The sequence below is a fragment of the Rattus norvegicus genome, chromosome 10 (genome assembly GCF_021556685.1).
Source record: "Rattus norvegicus strain SHRSP/BbbUtx chromosome 10, alternate assembly SHRSP_T2T, whole genome shotgun sequence".
NCBI classification, from domain to species: domain Eukaryota; kingdom Metazoa; phylum Chordata; class Mammalia; order Rodentia; family Muridae; genus Rattus; species Rattus norvegicus.
The window spans coordinates 80144554-80158715 of NC_141543.1; the positions used below are offsets into that span (position 1 = coordinate 80144554).

Consider the following 14162-nt stretch of genomic DNA (forward strand, 5'->3'; position numbering starts at 1 on the left):
TTTCTCAATTAGTGATCAAGGGTGGGAGGGTCTGAAAGACCCCCAAACTTGGGGAGACTCTCGCTCCAGTCACGGGTTGGGGTACCCCCAGGAAACACGAGTAGCCGGTCTTGATGTAATCAGCAAGAGGCAGTTTTATTTACAAGATCTCGGGCTGACACGTATCCCACACAGGAGATTGAGTCAAGCCCCGAGCCTCTCTAGGCAGGAGCTTATATAGGGAAAACCAGGGGTTTCGTGTGGATGCACATAATTGGCTAATACAAAGGGTGCACAGTTACTTTTGGCACGGAGTTACATCAACAAAGCATACGTGTAATCTAGCATCTCAGCAATGTGGGCAGAGCAACTCATCTCACTGCAGCAGGGGGATGACCCATCCTCAGGGAGTGAAGGAAGGGGAGGGGGTGACTCCAGATGGCCAGTGTCCTTGGGAGCTGATAGTCGGGCTGGTGAGCCCTATCTCAAATTCTCTCAGGCATGTCTGGACTTTGTTTGAGGCTAACTTTTTGAAATTTAACTCTTCAGGTCCAGCCGATTGCGGGTGGTGCCATTCCTGAGCTGGTGGTCCTAGGTTCTATAAGAAAGCAAGCTGAGCAAGCCAGGGGAAGCAATCCAGTCAGCAGCACCCCTCCATCGCCTGCTATGCATCAGTTCCTGCCTCCAGGTTCCTGCTGTGTGTGAGTTCCAGTCCTGACCTCCTTTGGTGATGAACAGCAATGTGGAAGTGTAAGCTGAATAAACCCTTTCCTCCCCAACTTGCTTCTTGGTCATGATATTTTGTGCAGGAATAGAAACCCTGACTAAAACATTGAATTATTTTATTTTTCGTTTATGATGGACTTATTTGAACTTAACTCCACCAAAGATTGTGGAACGTTTGTAATCGGCACACAAGTGAACCTAAAATTTCTAAGAAGTCAGAACACCTGTTTCCAGGGAGTTTCCTGTTTTGGTGGAAGTGGGAGGCAAGTGTGCATCCATAGGACTGTGGCAGAACATAGGCTTTATAAGAGGAGTGTGGCAAGTAAGATGCGGGCTTATAGGAAAAAAGAGATAGCATTTTATTGGGATAAAGTTAATAAACCATGTTTTTGCTTATTTTCTCCCCTCATTGTCTATTCCTTTTCTATATTATTTATTTCTTTATCCCCCTTCTAAAAGTGATTCAAGGCAGGCGATATACTTGTAATGATGACAGGATTATAAACGGGAAAAATGAAAACAGTACAAGTGAGTCCATTAATTAGAATATGGGCATCAGGGGTGGAATTTGGGGCATCTGAGGGCATAACGGGAGGGTCAACACTGAGGTTGCACACTTACAAGGGTTTTCGTTTTCCTTTTTAAATTAAGGCTTGTTTGTAAACAGATGTTCAAAATAGCCCTTTTTTTGGTAGTAAAAACTATAAACTTCCATCATGCCCTTCAGTGAATGAAATGGTTAAATTGTGGCATACCCATAATAAAGGATATTTTTTATCAGTTAAAAAAAAAGAATTCTATGTGTATAATATGGACGTTGAGATGAAGAACAGATTGTGGGTTGCCAAGGGGAGGGCTGGGAGAGTGGGGAGGTCAGGAAAGACTAACGCAGAGAGTTTTGTCTTAAGGTTACATTTGAGTATCACGATGAGGGTAGGTGTTACCCACTGCCAACTACGTCATAGAACTGTGTCAAGCCGCACATGTGAGGCTGTCCTATGCTCAGCTAGCTACATACACATCGAAGTGAGCGTTTGTGTAACGGCTGAAATCTAGACCTGCCATGTGGGTTATATCCATTCTGATGTCTAAGTGATGTCTTAATTGTTACCGGGGCGGGGGGCGGGGGTGTTGAGGAGACACAAGTGCTTTCTGCAATCCTGTGTGTATAAGTAAAACAAAATTTTAAGAGACTCTAATTTGGAAAGCAGATGGGAGCAGCAAAGAGGACGGGATGCTTAGGTAAAACGCTAGCTCCAAGTTGTACAGCCAATGGGTATACTGTCATTGAAGGGTTTTGAAGAGTAGATGAGAAGAGGGGTGTAGGACAGTTATATATCAGGTAAAGCATGAGAGAACAGTGAGGAGGGAGAACACAGAGGGAAGCTAGCAAGGGAGGTCTAGGCTGTGTTTCCTCACTGTTTTTCTTCCTCAGGCTGTGGTGCTGAGCAGTAGCAGTGTTTGTATGGGGGAAGAAGGCTTACAGGCAAGCCATTCATTCTAAGATGTTTATTGAACACGAGTTTATGCCTGATGGTTAAGGACTCTGCGTTTAAGCAGCTAATAGGGTGTGAACCGGACAACAAATAAGTCAGAACACATGAACTCTAGAGAATACAAAGCTCCACGAACAAAATGACATTGGCTTTCAGCTAGCGAGTGACTTGGGAGGGAGCTTCTTCTGATTAGATGGTCAGGGCCTGCATCTCTCTGCATATATTTGTGAATCTGCCTGAGAGCTTGGTGATCAGGGGGGTTCTGGGGAAGAATGTCCCACCCAATGAGGAGAGCATTCATGATGCTTGCCTTCATGATGTCTGCAAAGGTAGGCATGGTAAACCAGGGCCGCCAGTTATATCGTGGCCCCAGCTTAGGTTGGGCAGAGAGAGGATGGTGAATTTGATCTGGGACAAGTTGAGTTTGAGGAGATGGCAAGAGGGACCCAGGAGAATAAATGGGAACATGCCATGGTAGAAATGTCGAAGGAAGGTACATGTGGGTGTGTGGAGGAAAGCCCCATATGGAGAAGGGACGGTTGAAGATATATGGTCGGTGAGGCTGATAACTATGAAATGGGGGTGGATCAGGTGAGGATCACTGTTGGTATTGGTCCTTTCAGAGGTGGAGAATATGTTGTTCTCAGAAACAAATGAGTAAGAAAGAAGACAGATAAATATAAAGTGTGTGTGTGTGTGTGTGTGTGTGTGTGTGTATGTATGTGTGTTTGTTTGTGGGTGTGCGTGTAAATTCATTAAAAGGAGAGGAAAGAATAAAGGCTTAAAATGAGTGATTTTCATTTTTGTCTTAAAAAAAATTTTTTTTGATGCTGAGCCTTGAACATGGGGTCTTGGACGTAGTCGGCAAGTGGTCCACTGCTGAGCTAGCCTCACCACATTGTTTTAACTAACACTTCAGACAGTTGATCTTTAATGGGGGGGGGGATCAAGCACTGAAAGTAACAGGAACCTGTGGTTGTTACTCCTTTCTGGTGAGGGCTAAGATAGGTGCCTTAGGAGTCAGGAAGAGAGGTTAACTGAAGATCTGAAACAAGGTTTGAGATCAGATCCATGGCAGAGATTAGTAATTGATTTTAGTTGCGTTTGCCTCCACACCTCTGTGGTTAGTGAAGCTGTCTTGATGGGCTGTTTATATCCCAATAGCAACAGCACTATCTAGTATTTACTTACTGTGCGTCCTCTGTAGTGCCAAGTCACCTAACAGCATAATTTAATGTTTGTTTTTTTTCTTATTTTGCCAATGAAAACGCTGAAGCTTAAGCTTATTAACTTTTGCATCTTATATAGCTAATTAATGGCAGAATCGGGACCCAAATAGAGATTAATACTTCTCCAGAGACTGATATCCACCTAAGAATTTCCATGGGGATCCCCTGGATGCATTCTGATAGCAGGGATCTGGTTCATCTAAGTGGCTGACACAGAACTATATGAAGTCCCTGGTGAGGGAGCCTGGGCATTGCTGCCGCTCAGACTTGTATCGGTTTCCCTGTCACTGCTACAGCAAATTTGGCGCTGATGGCTTTAGAGAATAAAGGTGTACCTCCCATAGTTCTAGAAGACCAAGTTCAAACTTGGCGTGTTAGCAGGACCACATTCCCTCTGGCAGATCTTAATGGGTAAAAGCACAGTTCCTTGCTTCTTCTGGCTTCTGGTAGCATTCTTTACATTTTTATTGTCTCAAAGCTTTTCTTCAGTCTCTCTGTCTTCCGTTTCTTATGAAGACTCTTGATACTGGGTTAAGGGCCCAGATAACTCAGAATGATCTCATCTTAAGATCACTAGTATCTGCAAGATCTTTTTAAAAGACGAATATGGCTACAATTCTAGGATGCAAAGGTGAACGCTTGGGCATATCTTTTGGCTGTGGAAGTTTCATGAGTCAATCCACTAGAAACATATAGTAAAATGCCTGCCACAAGGCACGGTTTCTGAGGAGCTCGACAGTGTCTTTCTCCTTCTAGATAATGAGTCAAGTACTTGACTAACGTGATTTGTACTTGAAAAAAAAAGGACTTAGACTTATTTATCTTTTATTTTATTTTATTTTTTATTTTTTGGTTCTTTTTTTCGGAGCTGGGGACCGAACCCAGGGCCTTGCGCTTCCTAGGTAAGCGCTCTACCACTGAGCTAAATCCCCAGCCCCTTTATCTTTTATTTTCTGTGTGTGTGTGTATGTATATGAGCATGTAGGTGCCAGTTGAGGATGGAATAGGGCATTGCATCCCCTGAAGCTGGAGGTTCAGGGTGTGAGCCAGCTTATGTGGGTGCTGGGAACGGAACTCTGGTTCTCTGCAAGAGCACCGAGTGCTTCTGAGCCATCTCTCCAGCCTCCAAGTAACTGCAAACAGAAGTTACTGTTTAGAGAAGACCAAGGAGTATAGAACATAACTTCAGAAAAGCCAATGTAAAGTGTCAGTGGTGGGCCATATCCGACGATCTGGTCTCTGGGGAGGACCTGTGCTGGCTTCCCCAGGTGGCATTCGTTGCTCAGTTTGCCCAGCTCTCAGAGTCTTTTATTTATATATCTGTGTTACTGCACTTACCAAGTTTCCTTATAAACAACCCACTCTCTCATATTTCTCTCCTTCTTTGGACCGTGGACTCTAGAGAGCATGCACACTGTCTTCCTTATCTCAGTTTAGGAAAGTTTTAACTTCAGTCAGTGAAGGAATGAGAGGAACAAGGTAAGCAAAAGGGTTCACAGCGCCTCCTGCACTTCCCGTGTCTTTGAATCAGAACTCGGGCATTGAGCAGAGCCCAGAGCTCTCCAGTCATCAGACTGTGTCTTCTCACCCTTGCAAGGGCCTCGAGGGTGGAAAGTACATTGAGCTCTAGTGAAACTAGAATGAAGGTGGAAATCTGGGCTTTCTATGAAGAGAGAGGCTGATCAATCATCTCTGAAAAGCAGCACTCTAGAAACAACCGGGAAGGATCTAGTTTACCTGGTATGCCATAGAAATTCATGAAGACAACCTCTCATACCATTTCTCTATCGTTGGTGACATCGGCACCAAGAGTGCACCCACATATTTGGAAAGAACAGTTGATAAAAATGAGACAAACCTTGGCTAAAGGCTTGTCTTGTTTCTTATTGAATATACATTTCAAAACAAATGACTTAGCTTGTCTGAACCCTGTCTGTAGCCTAGAGGTTGTTAGGCTGCCTATCTTCCATAGGTGTTATGTGGATTAAATAGACTTTTTAAAGACACTGTAAGGACCATATAGACAGAAGGTATTAGTATCATTGAGGGATGAAGATTATTGCTTAAGACTATAAATGACTATTCGATATACTGGGGCTTTGTTGAGAGGATTCTTTTGATGATCCGGAAGAGAAATGCTTTCCTTCATGGCGTATTTCATAACCAGATTAAATAGTGAGTTAGTAAATTTACTGTATGACTCCCATAGCATGACAGGTAAATCAAGAGGAGACTTAGTTATAACGGTAGCAGCCCAGGAAGGAGGTGTAGAAGGGCCAGAGAATAGAGTGTTGAGTGTCTTATTGGTTCATGACCCTGCCCTTTGGAAATGCTATTCTGGTAGGATTGGATCTTAATGTTTGACTTGCATTACTGTTGGGTTATTTATTAGAAGGCATAATGGAACCTCTTACTTAGAGTGGTATAGCCCTCCCAGAACAGGCTGGGAGAGTCTCCAGGAGGCATCCAGGGCATCCAGGAGAATTTCTAAGGACTTAGGCCATTGCTACTTCCTCTCTTCCGGGAAGAGAATACAGACTGCAGTTCCCCTCTCCAGATCCAGGACATATGCTCCTGGTATTAATCATGGTAGGCACTTTTCCCAGCTTATGTTACCCAACCTTGGTGGTGCTCTGTACTTTCCCTTGGAGGGCTCTGGGCAGGCCAGTACTGGGAGAGTCTGAGCTTCCTCTCTGCTTGACTTGGGAGGAGCTGGATGAGGGTCCACCCGTAATATTAGTGCTGGAGTAGGAGTTGGTTTTCCTGCTGTTGTGATGGGTGTTGCAACTCCTGGTCTCTGGGGGTCAAGCCAACAATAGCACAGTGGAGTTGCTGTGGTCTTAAGAGTGTATGGGGACGGCTCTCTGCTCCTCCCTGTTCTAGAGACAGCCGCATCTTCTTGTGCAGTGCCAGCCTCGTCTCATAGACAAGATGGTGAAGGTCGGTGTGAACGGATTTGGCCGTATCGGACGCCTGGTTACCAGGGCTGCCTTCTCTTGTGACAAAGTGGACATTGTTGCCATCAACGACCCCTTCATTGACCTCAACTACATGGTCTACATGTTCCAGTATGACTCTACCCACGGCAAGTTCAACGGCACAGTCAAGGCTGAGAATGGGAAGCTGGTCATCAACGGGAAACCCATCACCATCTTCCAGGAGCGAGATCCCGCTAACATCAAATGGGGTGATGCTGGTGCTGAGTATGTCGTGGAGTCTACTGGCGTCTTCACCACCATGGAGAAGGCTGGGGCTCACCTGAAGGGTGGGGCCAAAAGGGTCATCATCTCCGCCCCTTCCGCTGATGCCCCCATGTTTGTGATGGGTGTGAACCACGAGAAATATGACAACTCCCTCAAGATTGTCAGCAATGCATCCTGCACCACCAACTGCTTAGCCCCCCTGGCCAAGGTCATCCATGACAACTTTGGCATCGTGGAAGGGCTCATGACCACAGTCCATGCCATCACTGCCACTCAGAAGACTGTGGATGGCCCCTCTGGAAAGCTGTGGCGTGATGGCCGTGGGGCAGCCCAGAACATCATCCCTGCATCCACTGGTGCTGCCAAGGCTGTGGGCAAGGTCATCCCAGAGCTGAACGGGAAGCTCACTGGCATGGCCTTCCGTGTTCCTACCCCCAATGTATCCGTTGTGGATCTGACATGCCGCCTGGAGAAACCTGCCAAGTATGATGACATCAAGAAGGTGGTGAAGCAGGCGGCCGAGGGCCCACTAAAGGGCATCCTGGGCTACACTGAGGACCAGGTTGTCTCCTGTGACTTCAACAGCAACTCCCATTCTTCCACCTTTGATGCTGGGGCTGGCATTGCTCTCAATGACAACTTTGTGAAGCTCATTTCCTGGTATGACAATGAATATGGCTACAGCAACAGGGTGGTGGACCTCATGGCCTACATGGCCTCCAAGGAGTAAGAAACCCTGGACCACCCAGCCCAGCAAGGATACTGAGAGCAAGAGAGAGGCCCTCAGTTGCTGAGGAGTCCCCATCCCAACTCAGCCCCCAACACTGAGCATCTCCCTCACAATTCCATCCCAGACCCCATAACAACAGGAGGGGCCTGGGGAGCCCTCCCTTCTCTCGAATACCATCAATAAAGTTCGCTGCACCCTCAAAAAAAAAAAAAGAGTGTATGGGGACATGACATTTCTGGAAATGTCACGTCTTCCATGGGTGTTATGCAGATTAATGAGACTTTTTGGTTCAAAGTTATTGCTTTTTTTCCTTAAAGGTGGGAGGCAGTGGTGTTAGTGGTAAGACAAAAAGAAAGGAATATCCCAGGTCATATTTCCCTAAGTTCTATACCATGTGGAATATATTACTCTCCATATGTATGCATATATGTGCCTCACTGGATCTATTTCCATGTGTTTAATAGAACAGAAATAATTTATAAGTAAAAAAATGTATCGACTCATCAAGCCTTTAGGTAGCTTTGTTCATTTTTTAAAGAAATTTCCCAAGAGAAAAAGTACCTCAAGGGACCATCTGGTCTATGCCATATTGTTCCTGACCTCTTCTGGGGAAAGGTTATCGGGAAGTTTCACATTTGGAAGAATGGGATGATCTTCAAAGACATTTGAAGAAAACAACACTGACTGTCCCTCCATTGCCTCACCCATGTGTCACGAGGAAAAACATCAGTGTTAGGGAAAAATATTGCTTCCTGTGACACTGTACCCATAGAAGGGGGGTGGGAGAGAATGCCCATGGGATGGAGAAAATCTTCCTCCCCTTGCCATGAACTGCCTTGGAGCCAGCGTTCTGCCTTGGGCCCTTGGGAGATGCTTCAATTTTAATCAACTCAGAGGAGTTCTTTCATTTTGAAAGCCACACACAGAACTGGGAAATTCGAGTTCTATCCCTGTTCTCCTGTTAATCAGAGTTGCACAAACAAATCCATCATACTCCACAACTATGATAGACTCTTGGGCTGGCACTGGGGGCAATGTCTGTGATAGGCTCCCGTTTCCAGCGGGTGCCTTAGAAGTTGAAGGAGGTCACCCACATGGAGTGGAGTCGTGCTGAGAACTTTGTGCTGTGCGTAACCCTCTTGAGGGGGATGTTTGTCTCAGTTGGGTTTTCCCCATTCACAAGTGGTTTCCAAACAACACAAAGTGGTCACACTTAGGAAGAGGACAGGATACGGGAATAGAAGATTCTGGTCTCTGAATGGAATCTGTGTTTTCATTTCTTTTCTTTTCTTTTCTTTTCTTTTCTTTCTTTCTTTCTTTCTTTTTTTTTTTGCAAGGAGGAGATAGGACATTGTTTCTCCCAATGCTCCACAGTGTGTTCTTGTCAATAGGTTCTATTTGTCATTTGCAGCCTTCCATGCCTCTGTGCTTTACAGCACAAGGAATTTTGGCTTTAGAGAAATAAATGGACCCGAGAGAGAATTATGTTTTAAGAAACAGAACGATGATCACTCACATTTTAAGTTAATAATAAAATCCAAATGCAACTGGGCAGATCCTCCCAGCAGGGAGTGAATGTAATCTATCCTCAGGTCAACGTGAGAGTCTGGCATTTCTAGGGCATAGAGGAGGCCACCCTCATACAGTCTAGGGGGAGCCCACTGGGGACCCCGTGGCTAGAAGATTAAACACTGGGAAAATGCTGTGAACAGAGAGAGTAGATGAGCTATGAAGGTGGAAATAGAATTGAAAATCTGTCTGTAGGATTATATAAACTGTGGAAGGATGGAGAGCGTGTTTGTCCTGCCTCAGAAATAGCTTCTAGCCTTACAGGTCTCTGGTCCTCGCTGCCTTCCTCTCTTCTCTTTCACAGTCAAGACTTTAGAGTGTGTCTTTCTAGACCTACTTTGTCCCCTCCCATTTGCCCTCAGTCTAGTGATGTTTCTTCCTCTTTTCCTTCACAAACTGTCCTCATCCAGGCTATCGATGACTTCCTTGTTGAAAAAGGCAGAAGAACGCAAAGTGTACAGTTGTTTTATTTAACTCTTTCTCTATCCTTTGACCTGCCTTCATTTTTTTGTGGCACTGTTTTCTGTTTTGTTTTGTTTTTCTTTCAAATCTTTTGTCCCTGGTGTTCCTTCTCAATCTAGGGTATCTCGTTCATTCATTACACAGGGTTTCTCTTCATGTTTTACACATATACTTTCTAGAGAATCTCTTGCATTTTTATGGTTTCAGACATGATCCATGTGCCAATGGCATCTTATATCTGTATTATTATTAGCCTGATTATCTTCCCAAAGTGGTAGAGATCTCTACAGTGTGCTTTTTTTTCTGAATGTTTATTTTTGTGAAAATATTCAAATCCATTCATAGTTAATAGTCCAGCCATTGGAGCTTGCTTTTCCTCCTGTCTCTTTCTCTTTTTTTCTCTTTTTCCCTTTTTGTTTTTTTGTAAATAGCATCATGAAAACCTAAAGCATCCAATCCAGAAAATTTAGTTTCTTCTTTTTTACTAGCTTCCTAAACTCTCTGCTGTTCCCATTTCCCCTGTTTGTTTTCTTCATACAATAGTGAGATTCAATTTTAAGAGGAATTCAGATCCCATTGATCCTTGCTTATGGTTTCTGTCACAAGCTGAGAAAACCCAAACTTGACGGTGGGGACCTTCAGCATCCTACCTGGGATGGCTGCCCAGGGGCCACCCGTCTCTTTTCCCCCAGGCTGGTCCAGGCACTCCACCTTCCTCCCAACCCACTTTGAAGCCTTTTGCTATTCTGCTGCTTAGGAAACTCCAACTCCAGGTTTTTGCCTTGTCCTGTGGTGGGTTAAGACGTCACAGTCTCAGGTAGGCCTCTGCCGAGCATCCCAGAACTCAGCGTCTTCCCTCATCACAGTTGCTTTGTATTGTACACGGGAGTTTTAATGGTCTGCTATTTTATTTCTATTTTCCTTGCCATCCCTTCCAGACTGAATTCCATAGGCATCGAGACTACTTTTTTGTTATCTCCTGGATACTCAAAACAGTGTCTGGTACATGGTAGGCAACCAATGTGTATTTTTATATGAACATAAAGAATGAACATCCAGCATCCTGACTGTTAGCTGGACTGACCGCATTACTGAAGTACAGCCTAGAAAAGTCTGCTTGCTTCCTCTGCCCACGTCACTTTGTTTCCTCATCTACACATCTTCTGCTTGCTCATCACTGGCTTCTGTTACCTCCTGCTTTGGTCTTAAGAGCATATGGGTTAATGCCACCAATCTCCTTTGTAACCCTAGGCAGTTACAGAATCTTTTTTTTTTTTTGTCAGTCTATCTAAATCTCCCATTAGATCATTCTGGCACAAATGATATTTGATTTGTAGCCCCAAGGCCAGTGCAAGTTAGTAAAGCACAGTAAAGCAGTACAAAACACCCTAGAAACTCTATTGAAATAATTATTTTGTTGAATTAGTTGGTAAGCCATTGACGTCTTGTGTGATAAAAGTTAGCCGCGTCCCATGTTCTTCCACACTTGCCAAGTTTTTACTTTTAGAGACTGAGATTTTTTAAACAACAGCCCACACGGAGTTGCTTATAGGAAAGGCACACATCCCTATTAAAGGTTTTGCATGACGATGATAACATAAAAAAATATGATACTTCTTCTTCCTGTTACATTTCACGTATCTTTGATAGTTTTACTCACAGATGACTCCTTGAGGTGAAGGCATTACTACTCTGGTTTTACATGCACGGAAACTAAGACTCAAATGTAGCAAAATCTGTTTAAGCGCATGCAGCTAGTAAAACAAAATGGGAATTTGAATACAGGCCTCTGATGTGTAAGCCCAGGCTCTTTGTGCTGCACCATGCTGCCCCCTATGGGACAAGCCTATAAATCAGAACTGTTCACTAAAGATATTGTTACGGAGATTATAACATTGGAGTGCTTTTCAGACACAGAATTAAGAAGCGCTTCGAATGGCTACTATTTTTATTGGCTAGAAAAATGACACTAGACTCCACTTGCCTCTGGAAAGAGTGTTACATAGTATTTCCTGCATTAATATCCTTTCACTTCTGCCTATAAGCACACAGATATTTTGTAGAAAATTATATTTTTCCAATCCTGTTTTCGCCACGTAATCTCACTCTTAATTCCCGAAGTGCAGTGTGAGGCATTTCTTCCGGGTTGTTCCTTAGATCGTCATGTCTGTAACTACCCTGAGCTTATTGGCTTTCAGTTTTAGGATTCCAATTAGTTTATCCAAGGTTTCTCTCTCCTTCGCATTCCCCCAGAGAGCATGATGGCCCTGGCCTCTTACCTCCTTCAGGCTGATGTCTTCCTTTAGGGAATTTTTGGATCTCCATTCTTGATCCACGTCCTTCCATACCTTGGTCATGTAGACTAGCACTGGTCTAATCTTCCCTACGCCCACCCCCTCTTCCTCCCCAGCAAAGCAAAGCAATCTCGTGTTATTGTCACAGTCTCCACGTCCTGGGGTTGATTCTTTTACGCCTTTGGATTCTGACTCGAGCAGTGTTTCCCACCACTGCCTAGAACCAATGCATCGACGCAAAGAACACCATCAGTGAAGGCAGGGCCAAAACTCTGGTGGCCAAACCAAAGAGCTCTAGATCCTACTGCTTACCGCTCACGGCCTTCCTTCTGTGCATCTCTGGGGATGGGGATGTCGATGGAAGGCAGTCTATGTGTGATGATGTAGAACTGATCTTCTTTAGGTTCTGCTCATTGGAGGAGTCTATCAGCTTAGTGATGGGCAAGCCAGAGACTGGTTGCTTGTATCTTGCGTATTGTAGAGCATCCATGATCCACCTCGTCTCGCGCCAGACTTCATCGATTTGCTTTGGAATAAAATGGTGGAAGGCATTAGGTTACGCAGCATCCATCGAAGAAAAGAATTACATTTTCCTAAGAGTCCAAGATGAACCATCTGCTCGCCTATCGGTTTCTATGGCACTGGCTTGAGCCTTAGTTGCTTTGTTTGCAAACTACAGGCCCATAGGTGGTTGTGATGATTGATGCCAGGTTTGAAAGTATGTATGACACCACAGGGCACACACTAAAGCACTGTCTCCTCTCGCTGTGCCACGAAATAGACAGTTTCAGGGAGGGGACGTGATTCGGGTGACATATGCATTTCAGAACATTTATACCTGTGTTATGGGAATGATCTAATTAGTAAGTTTAATAAATAAGCTTACTAGTTTTGTATATGCAGAGCAAATGCTTCCAAAGTCTAAAGCACTTTTTAAAAAGCCCCTGTTAAGGAGTTGAGACACTTGATGTTTGCACAGCTTGGATCAGCACCACTTTGATTTCAAGATTAACAGAGTGATTTCAGTGATATTTTCATTATGAAGCCCAGCCGATAGCGGTTTAAAAGTGGCTCGATTTTGTCTCTCACTGTAGGTGTTCTTCAGATCACTATGACCGCTGGCCGGGGCCATGAGCTTCCTGACTGATCTGTCTCCCAAGAGGAGGCCATTGGTTACACTGTTTCTTGGGAGCCTAAAACCCACTGTTGGCTTCACATCTGATTTCACTGGATACCTTGGCAAAGCAGTAACCTCTTTGTGTTCATTCCTCAGTTGTAAATTGAAGAAGTTTGGCTGCCTGATGGCTAAGGTAGGGTACAGTTTTAATACTTTAAGGTTCTTTTATGGAGGACATTTGGAAAGCTGGTATCAGTACCTTCAGAGAGAAGACGTTCATTGTGTGAATAACGGTATGTTAAGTGTCCCTGACTGGAGAGGTTTTAAAGACTAGGTATTACCCACTGTTATTTAACTTTTCATCCCCCACCCCCACTTAGGTCTTTATTCTTAACCATACTCTTAGAAAACAAACAAACAAACAAAACAATACCAACCAACCTTGCACTCCTAGCACACGACAGATTCTGAAGCTACGACATTCCCTCTCATGGTCACGCCCAGTATGACAGGCAGGCTAAAATGAACTAGTGGGTGAAACTGTGTGACTGGGGGCCATTTCCCCTTGCTTTCTCGTTCTGTGCTGCCCTGGTATAGGACTCGTCAGAGTATTCAGCGTTGGTGTTGAAAGCACCAGATTGAGACCCAGGGCTCATTCACTCCCTTGCTGGGCAGGAAGCACCACAGCAGTCAGGCCCAGGAGGAGGCTCCGTGCTGAGCTATGTTAGGGGGAGAGTTTGAAGGGACCCTGAAGTTCATGAGGGCAAAGCCAAATTGGGACTCCCAGGTTAGACCTGCATGGCTTTCCCCTGATGGAACGGTTACTTTCTCAGCTGGCTTTTGCTGGCATTCAGTGTACAGTGGTCTTGAAGTTATTTCAAAGGCACTATCTGATTATGGATAACTTTTAAGAGTGCTGTCAAGGACGCGACTATGCTTTTATATTTTTCTGAAATTAGATGCTCAGGGGATAAGGGATGGAAAGTCTGCACAGCTCTTCAGATTTCTCCTCTCAGGGTTACCGGAAAGATTCAGGAGATATGGGCGAGCGTGCTCTGCAAATCAAGCAGTATTATAACATCTTCAGTTGTACGATGTCAATTGAAATTCTTTCAATGGGATGAATGTGAATCCCTAAAAGATTTCCCAACTCCAACTCTCAGGACCTGTGGCTATTACCTTATATGATAAAGAAGTGAGTACTACTTTCTGTGGCAAAGCTGGGGTTGTTAAAGATTCTAGAAGAGACCTTTGTCCTGGATTGTCTGTGGGAGAACTAATTCCAATGACAAATGTCCCCATAAGGACTTGCTACAAGAATGGAGACAGAGGGAGACTTGGGACACTACAGCCACAA

The 14162-nt window shown here is 44.5% G+C and overlaps 2 protein-coding genes across 7 annotated transcripts in view; one reads left to right on the plus strand and one right to left on the minus strand.

The window, feature by feature from the left end:
• The window catches only part of Ankfn1 (ankyrin-repeat and fibronectin type III domain containing 1), a 348355-nt gene that overhangs the window by 10083 nt on the left and 324110 nt on the right, over positions 1–14162 (minus strand). For 3 of the 6 annotated variants that reach the window (XM_087569238.1, XM_087569239.1, NM_001447300.1), the window contains 1 exon segment: positions 12001–12214. In XM_087569238.1, coding sequence (XP_087425364.1) covers positions 12001–12214 — 214 coding nt within the window. 6 annotated transcript variants of the gene reach the window in all.
• On the plus strand, positions 6289–7577 carry LOC148003036 (glyceraldehyde-3-phosphate dehydrogenase). Its single transcript, XM_087574804.1, has one exon. The coding sequence runs from the start codon at positions 6362–6364 to the stop codon at positions 7361–7363; it is 1002 nt and encodes a 333-aa protein (XP_087430930.1). The 5' UTR covers positions 6289–6361; the 3' UTR covers positions 7364–7577.